The 8,697-nt window shown below is 50.3% G+C and overlaps 2 protein-coding genes across 3 annotated transcripts; one reads left to right on the forward strand and one right to left on the reverse strand.

The window, feature by feature from the left end:
• The first annotated feature begins 2,173 nt into the window (after positions 1 to 2,173).
• On the forward strand, positions 2,174 to 4,700 carry tubb2b (tubulin, beta 2b). Of its 2 annotated transcripts, XM_083912525.1 has the most exons (4): positions 2,174 to 2,276; positions 3,106 to 3,214; positions 3,317 to 3,427; positions 3,514 to 4,700. In XM_083912525.1, exons 1-4 carry the CDS (start codon positions 2,220 to 2,222, stop codon positions 4,572 to 4,574), a joined length of 1,338 nt encoding a protein of 445 aa, XP_083768651.1. In that variant the 5' UTR covers positions 2,174 to 2,219; the 3' UTR covers positions 4,575 to 4,700. The 2 variants fall into 2 exon arrangements, with proteins under 2 accessions (XP_083768651.1, XP_083768650.1); XM_083912524.1 differs by having other exon boundaries at positions 3,106 to 3,427.
• Positions 4,701 to 4,763: 63 nt separating this feature from the next.
• Positions 4,764 to 8,135, reverse strand: bcl2l16 (BCL2 like 16). Its single transcript, XM_083912526.1, has 3 exons — positions 8,035 to 8,135; positions 7,370 to 7,958; positions 4,764 to 5,360 (listed from the first exon to the last, which is right to left on the reverse strand). Exons 2-3 carry the CDS (start codon positions 7,850 to 7,852, stop codon positions 5,232 to 5,234), a joined length of 612 nt encoding a protein of 203 aa, XP_083768652.1. The 5' UTR covers positions 7,853 to 7,958; positions 8,035 to 8,135; the 3' UTR covers positions 4,764 to 5,231.
• Positions 8,136 to 8,697: the final 562 nt, after the last annotated feature.

Genomic DNA, 8,697 nt, shown 5'->3' on the forward strand with positions numbered 1-8,697 from the left:
TACTGCGTCTAGGTGTGGCATGCTTGCCGGGCACGACCTGTTTGGAGCTGTAGCCCCAAATTTTCTTCAAGCACCTGAAAACAACAATGTAGAGACGCTATAGTGCTACGGTAAACCAGCCGGTCGTCTTTGTTTGTATCCTGACTCATCCTCTGTGACACAGCACTGTCATGGAGCAAACAGAGGAGACCTTTGTGTGTCAGATTACAATGCACACACAGAAGAGACTGTGTGAGCATGACCTACATACATACATACTTATATGATACGCATAGCGGTGGTGTTCACGTAAAAACATCTAGGCCCGTGCTGCGTGAATGCAAATTCATAATTCAGATTTAATGAGACTCACTCAATGATTTACTATTCGGACACCCCCAGGAAGTCTTTAGTCTCCACAACAACGGCATCTACGTAAAAATGTATGGTATGCACACTGTGCTAGAAGCTGGGTAGGTCCATGGAAAGCTTATACAAAGCCCCTTACTAAGGCACAGCAGTCCACAAGGCCAAGAAGGAAAAAGCCTAATCATTACGGCGACAAGCACCTGGGACTGATGTTCCCCCCCTCAGTCATTAGAGACATGGCAGCGGCCCATGCAGGAGCGATGGCGTCACAGCCACATTCTCGCCCCGGCGTTCAGATTAACTATTAATAAGCCCATCAGCCCTCATTCCACAACGCAGCGTTACAGCAGACAATACAGTACAAACACATACAGGCTTTTCTGTTCTGTGTGCACGCTGTGTCCGAGCCGGCTTCTGTGCATTATCGTGTTTAAACTTACATTGGTGAGCTGAAGTCTACCTATTTTTATTTGTATTCATCCATCATCCGCAACCGCTTATCCCAGTCAGGGGCGGGAGCGGATCTCTGCTGACATTAGGGCACAAGGCGGGGTACACCCTGGACAGGAAGCAGGGTTTTATTATATTATTATTATTAGAATTAAGCATGAATCTGCAAAATGCTCTGTCTGAGATGTGTAAAAGATTCATCCCACGGGTTAAAAGCCTACATAAAACAATTTAAATATGATGTATATGTATATTAAAATATGTCTTTTGCACTGATTTCTCACTGTTGCATGGGGTTGTTCATCTGCGGTGCACGGTGCAGAGAAAATAAGGGCGTGGGAGCATCCTTGATTCTGTTGTACTGTACCTTGTGCAATGACAAAAGGCTATCTTATCTTTTATATCTCTAATATGGAATCACATAATCATCATGCACATGTGGTGTAATAAAGGGAGAGGAAAGTCCCATATTGCTTGTTTTTGATTGTGAATGCATGCATCAAATCCACCCTTTACTGCATCGTCACACCACCACCACCCATGACCATTACATCAGGGGCTGCAGGGCTTCTCCTCCTGCCTTGTTGATGAGAGGCCCAGGCCCTGTTCCCTGCATCCACACCCAAATGTGTTGGATTATGTTCTCTAACCCATCCCAAATGTATCCATGCACGCAGTCTGCAGGGAAATATGACAGTAGCGTGGTTGCAAATCACCATCAGCATACAATATTTCACCCTAAACAAGCACAGCAGCTCATTTCCATAAAGTGGAGCACAGAAAGGAAGTGAAAGCAGCTGCTGGGGTGGAAAGCAGCAGCCTCCCCGGGTATAAAGGGACACATGACTGGGTATCATGGTGGTGGCCACGCCGAAACCATGTCCACCTCTGCTGAAGACAGTTTCCGCTAACGAAACCACTGCTAAACCGGCCCATTGTATTCTCTAAGTCAGCCACGTGGACTGCGGCTAACTAGCAGTTGATTAAGATGGCTGCCTTAGAAGTGATCGAGTCCAAATCCTTCCCTGTAATCGACGACATTGATGTTTCACTGTCTTTCGCGTTTCCGCTGCGGTGCGGCGGAGAAATGCAGAATAAAAGCCGATGTCAGTGTCGCATTTGGGTTCCGCCATCATGAGGGAAGTAGGCCAACGTCTACAGATTAGACGTTAGTCACACGTTTGAGATGAACGTGATTGACAGACGGATTCGACCAATGGCGGGCGAGCATTCGAACATTTCATTGGTTCAAACGCGTGTCTGTAGATGACGCGTACGCGGGCCAGCCAATACGCATTCGAGCTGAGTGGAAAAAGGCGGGGCTAGCGGCGGTATATAAGCAAGAGCCGAGCCGTTTTACACGCACATACAGAAAGGCAAAGTCAGACGTCGAGAGGTCCACCCCACCACCACAAAGAAAAATGAGGGAAATTGTGCATCTCCAAGCCGGCCAGTGCGGAAACCAGATCGGTGCTAAGGTTAGTAAAACCGTGTTTGGCGTTTGAGTAACAAACCGGGTGGTTTTTAGTGAGAAACACCGTGTTTTCCGCTCACAGAGCCGAGTCTTTGTGCCCGCCCGTTAGGCGTCCCAGAAACCACACCCTGGGAATATCAATGAGTCCTGTTTGGCACAATGGCCGTTTAACGTCTAATTTAAGACGTTTCCTCTTTAGGGGGTCTTTAGGACCGCAGGATGTCGACGATTTAAAAACAATACGACTCATTTTGGTATGTTTTAAAAACCCTTTAAGTAGTAAATGGTTAAAAACCGGTAGAAACCACGTCAGACACCGGGTTAAGAACGGGACAGACGTTGGTGAGCGGAACGTTGGTACCTCCATTGTTCGTTCAATACATTTTACTGCAGTGCGAAAAAAGGAAGTGACCGTTGACGACAACAATTAAGCGTCATAACACTTAAACGTACAATGTAATGTTACGTAAACACATTTAGCAACGTTTCCCTTTTTTCCACGGTAACGTTAACGACGTACGGGAGCTTTTTGTAACGGTCCCCGGCTCGGTGAGGCCTACTCGGCGGAGCTGCGCCCGGCGTCTGCCTGAAGTAGGCGGGCTCGGCGGTTAGTGACGTAACCGGAATTTTCAAATTCATAACCCATGAGTCTCAGCCAATGGGGGATCAGGGCGCGCGCGCCAAGGCACCGCGGCGGGAAATGGTCTCATGTAACCACACCTTTTTACGTAATAATGAAATGTATAAATGTACAAAATTAATAACTTGATTTGCATGATTTATGGGTGTTTTTGTGGAAAGCTAACGCAGCTCTGTCGGGCTTTGTGTTGCAGTTTTGGGAGGTGATCAGTGATGAGCATGGCATCGACCCAACCGGTACATACCACGGGGACAGCGACCTGCAGCTGGACAGGATCAACGTCTACTACAATGAAGCATCAGGTATGTTTTTAAAACTGCCCCTTTTAACCCTTAAATGTCACTTTACTTGCTTGACTTACAGGTGTAACCGCATCCCCCTCACACGGCTTTATTCTCTTGCAGGTGGTAAATATGTGCCCCGTGCTGTGCTGGTCGATCTGGAGCCAGGCACCATGGACTCTGTGAGGTCCGGACCCTTCGGCCAGGTCTTCAGACCAGACAACTTTGTTTTTGGTAAATAGGAATTATGCAAATGTGTGCGCATATTCAGAAACGTATGGTCCAGAGTGTGATGTCTAATCCTGACACTTTCGTTTCAGGCCAGAGCGGTGCTGGCAACAACTGGGCCAAGGGTCACTACACAGAGGGCGCAGAGCTGGTGGACTCTGTCCTGGATGTGGTGAGGAAGGAGGCAGAGAGCTGCGACTGTCTTCAGGGCTTCCAGCTCACGCACTCCCTGGGTGGTGGTACAGGCTCCGGCATGGGTACCTTGCTCATCAGCAAGATCCGTGAAGAGTACCCCGACCGCATCATGAACACCTTCAGCGTGGTGCCTTCCCCAAAAGTATCAGACACAGTCGTTGAGCCCTACAACGCCACACTATCAGTCCACCAGCTTGTAGAAAACACAGACGAGACCTACTGCATCGACAATGAGGCTCTGTATGACATCTGCTTCCGCACCCTCAAACTCACAACCCCCTCATACGGCGACCTGAACCACCTGGTCTCTGCCACCATGAGCGGTGTCACCACCTGCCTCAGGTTCCCTGGGCAGCTGAACGCCGACCTGCGTAAACTCGCCGTTAACATGGTGCCATTCCCACGTCTTCACTTCTTCATGCCAGGCTTCGCTCCCCTCACGAGCCGAGGCAGCCAGCAGTACAGGTCACTCACCGTGCCAGAGCTCACCCAGCAGATGTTCGACGCCAAGAACATGATGGCTGCGTGCGACCCACGCCACGGCCGCTACCTGACAGTGGCTGCCATCTTCCGCGGCCGCATGTCCATGAAGGAGGTGGATGAGCAGATGCTGAACGTACAGAACAAGAACAGCAGCTACTTCGTCGAATGGATCCCCAACAACGTGAAGACCGCCGTGTGCGACATTCCTCCCCGTGGCCTCAAGATGGCCGCCACTTTCATCGGCAACAGCACGGCCATCCAGGAGCTGTTCAAGCGCATCTCCGAGCAGTTCACAGCCATGTTCAGGCGCAAGGCTTTCCTCCACTGGTACACCGGCGAGGGCATGGATGAGATGGAGTTCACCGAGGCAGAGAGCAACATGAACGACCTGGTGTCCGAGTACCAGCAGTACCAGGACGCCACGGCCGAGGAGGAGGGCGAGTTTGAGGAGGAGGGTGAGGAGGAGCTCGCCTAAACGTATCACTTTTTCCAAACCTCTGCTGTCAAACCTTCCAAGCGAAGTGTAATGTTCAAAGTCCTTTCCAGTTTTCAGTGTTCTGTCTGCTGTTCATGTTAATAAAAGTTCATATGCGTATTTGAAGTCTGTGTCCCTGGTTTTAATGACATCACAGGTGCATTATGGGTACAGTGCAGCTGCAGAGATTAGCTTAATTTATCAGGTAAACACTGAACTACATATAGATGCAATCTGTGACAGAGCGTCAGTGTAAAGCTACATTTTAAATACTATAAATGTCCCGTTAATGGTGGGAAACAAGTTTTAATAAAGGCATAATGAGGTCACATCTACGGTACATGTCGGTCTGCTGTAATCTTTGGTGCACAGCTGACAAAGCTCAGAACAGGACCACGTTGACATACTGCACACAAACAACATTGTTCTTTCAAATCTTCAGCATGTGACCACTGCCCACGACTTAAACGCTTTACATCACCGGCGGCAACCACGAGTGTGCGTCTGTCACCAGAACATTGGGTTCATCGTGTGACCTACACGGACGTTTACAGACGAGTGTTAACTGAATTAACATCCATAAAACACCTGCAGACATTTTCTTGCAGTCGGCAGCCCGGGTAGTCTCTGGTCGTGGTCACTAGGTGGCGGCGTTGCCTAAGTCATTCTTTTCCACAGGAAGTAGGTGAGGATGCTCGTGACCAGCGCCAACAGCGTCCAGCGGCACACCCTCTTCACCTGGCCCTCCAAGCCCTGCTTCTCCCCAAAGCGAGCCACGAATCCACTCTGTCACACACACACACAGGTAGGGGAACGATTCAAGTTACACAACACACTCCAGTGACATGTACATTTCTGTCTGTTTTTAAACTTTACGGTACTGGTTTGATGCACAGGTGTGACGCACATACAGCTGTGACGTACAGGTGTAATGTACAGATGTGACGCACAGGTGTGGCGTACAGGTGTGACGCACAGGTGTGACGTACATACAGCTGTGACGTACACGTGTAATGTACAGATGTGGCGTACAGGTGTGACGTACAGCTGTGACGTACAGGTGTGACGCACAGCTGTGACGCTCAGGTGCTTAAAATCATTGAAAAACACTTGAATTTTTATGTTTTATAGGTTTGAAAAGTGCTGTATCTGCGTTTCTTTCACAACAAACAGCTGTAGAATATGAATTAGATCTAATTTCTCGTCCTTTTGTTATTAAAAAACACATTTTTAGTTGTTCGTAGCATCTGTTTTAACGCGATAACAAGTGAAATAACTTTTAATATGTATGGATTTGTAGAAATATCTGTAATGTTCTGTAAAAGCTTAAAAATGGACGTTTAAAATGCTTGAATTTGACCCTGGAAAGGTCGGCGACCCCTGTTTGTAGAACATTTCAGCATCATCTTAAAGAAGTTTAATAATTAATGCATTTCTCATTTCTCCTTATCTTATAAAAACATGCGTTGTAGTGCGTAATGACCGCCCAGTAATGTTTATATATGATCTGAAAGCAGCAGTTTGATTTAAGCACAAATCAAATCAAATGCTTTGTTTGCCAGAAGGTCACGGGATCACGTTTACAAAGAAAACAGGACGATGGTGGTCACAGAAAAGCTGCTGTGTCAGGGCGTCAGGCCGAAGGGAGGGGCTTGTACCTGCACAGGTTACAGTATGAAGCCTGTGCACGTGTGGGGGGGGGGGGGGCTCAGGACAGAGAGGGGAGAGGGAGAGCTCCAGGAGGACATCTCACTACGTGTTTGACGTGATGGAGCAGGTGACAGGGGTTTGAGATAGTTATAAATCTGTATAACGGGATTATAGTTGCGTGTGTTGTAGGTGGGTTTAGACGAAGACGATCTAGAAAGGAAACACTAAAGCGGCGTTACGTTCTCACTTTTTACTCCGCGTGTAGACGAGCGTCTTTGGGGGGAAAACTGCGTGCACACGGTGACACAAAAAGTGTGTAAATTCGATGTTGTGTGCACGTCAGGTGTGTAGGTGGAGCTGTGAAACAGCACCCAGAGCTGGTGCATGCTGGGAAACGTCCTTCTCCTTCTCTCCCTAACAGCGGAGAAGCAGGACGCCGTACAGCGTGACAGGGATCTGCAGCACGGTCTGCAGCCTCCCACCGCCTCGGTTCCACCCAGGACACTTGAACGTCCCACTGATGGAAACAGTCCCACATGTTTGTTGTTGTTTACCTGAACTCTGCACACGGATGTTACGGAATCACACCACGCCACGAGAGCCAGCGTGAGCAGATCAGAGCTCACGTTGGTTTAACTTTTTCCGCATGTTTAAACCCCGAAAACGCCGTCACCGTCTAAACCAGGGCTGGGCACTTCTGGTCCTGGAGAGAGAGCCACTGTCTTAGGTTTCTCTCTGCTCCAACACACCTGAGTCTAACACACCTGAGTCTAACACACCTGAGTCTAATGATGATTTGCTCCTTATCAAGCAGCTAAAGCTCGTCACAGGTTGATTATTGTCAGACTCCGGTGTGTGTCAGACTCAGGTGTGTCAGACTCAGGTGTGTCAGACTCAGGTGTGTCAGACTCAGGTGTGTCAGACTCAGGCGTGTCAGACTCAGGTGTGTGTTAGACTCAGGTGTGTGTTAGACTCAGGCGTGTTAGACTCAGGTGTGTCAGACTCAGGTGTGTTAGGGTAGGGAGAAACATGCAGGACAGTGGCTCTCCAGGACCCCTGGTCTAAACGAAAGTCACATCTGATCAAACACTTTGTTGTTATTGTCGTGTAAACAGGCCCGACAGCATCAGCTGGTTTCATCTTACCCATCCTCCCTTCTCTTGTATGTCGGGGCAGATGACCCTCTCCACATAGGCCCCCACGCGCTCCTTCAGCTGGGGCAGGACCCCCACCATGCCCCTCTCGTGGCAATGTAGAGCCATCTGGCCTGCCAGCACGTACACCGACAGCACGGCGCTCCAGGCCAGGTCCCTGCGCCGCCCTCCGGGGGCGGGGGGAAAGAAGTGCTCGTCCAGGATGCTCATGAGCGTGGGGCAGGCCGTGTTCTCCGTCACGTCCTGGAAGACACGAGGCCAGCGCCTGAAGAAGATGGGGAAGCGGGTGAGGAGCTCGTCCCCGGCGTGGCGCAGGGCCGTGGTGCAGGCCGTAGGGGCGGGGCCCATGGTGCCATCCGGCCCCCCCGTGGTGACGTAGTCTATGTAGTCATGGGCCATCAGAAAAGCCTCTCTCACAAGCGGGTCGGGGCTGTTCAGGCCCAGTCTGGCCCCAGGAACCTCCGATTGACACATGGTCGCGTCTACGTATCGACTACGAAGGACTGGACACAGATCACTGCTCCAACGCCAGGCAGCACAGCCAATCAGCAGTCAGCGTGTCATATGGGTGTGGGGGAGGCTGTACATATAAAACAGATCACAGTTACGAGGAGAGGGGATCGAACATGCGTGCTGCTGTCCTTTTCATAACTCACCTCTCCACCATGCACCGCACGCAGAACCAGAAGCAACAGCCAGCAGGTGAAAGAGTGTCGGGGTCCAGAGAAGTGTGTGTGTGTGTGTGTGTGTGTGTGTGTTGCAGTCAGAGTGGGTCACCCAGTCCCCTCGCCTGCTAAATATAGAGCCCCCGTTGGAAACTGACACTGATCTTCAACCTCACATGCACGGTCACGGCAGTCCTGACACCCAGCGCCATTCCAACACAGGAGGCCGGGCTGGGCGAGGAGGGAGGAGGGGAAACACGTTAGCGCTACAACAGCAGACTGTCAAAGGCAACACGTGAGGCCGCTAACGTCACGCACACGCCGCTGCCACTGAAACCGTCTTTCCTGCTTCATTTTCAGTTTGTATTTTTGAGCATTTACTGTAAATAATCTTATTTTGCATTTGTATGTTTTAAACCAAAAGCTGGGAGGAGGCCTCAGGGAAGACCCAGGACCCATCTGGTAAGGATGAACCCTGGACGCCTCCCTAGGGAGGTGTTCCAGGCACGTCCAGCTGGGAGGAGGCCTCGGGGAAGACCCAGGACCAGGTGGAGAGATTAGATCTCCACACTGGCCTGGGAACGCCTCAGGATCCCCCAGTTAGAGCTGGTTAATGTGGCCCGGGAAAGGGAAGTTTGGGGTCCCCTGCTGGAG

The sequence above is a fragment of the Echiichthys vipera genome (genome assembly GCF_963691815.1).
Source record: "Echiichthys vipera genome assembly, chromosome: 4".
Lineage (NCBI taxonomy): Eukaryota > Metazoa > Chordata > Actinopteri > Perciformes > Trachinidae > Echiichthys > Echiichthys vipera.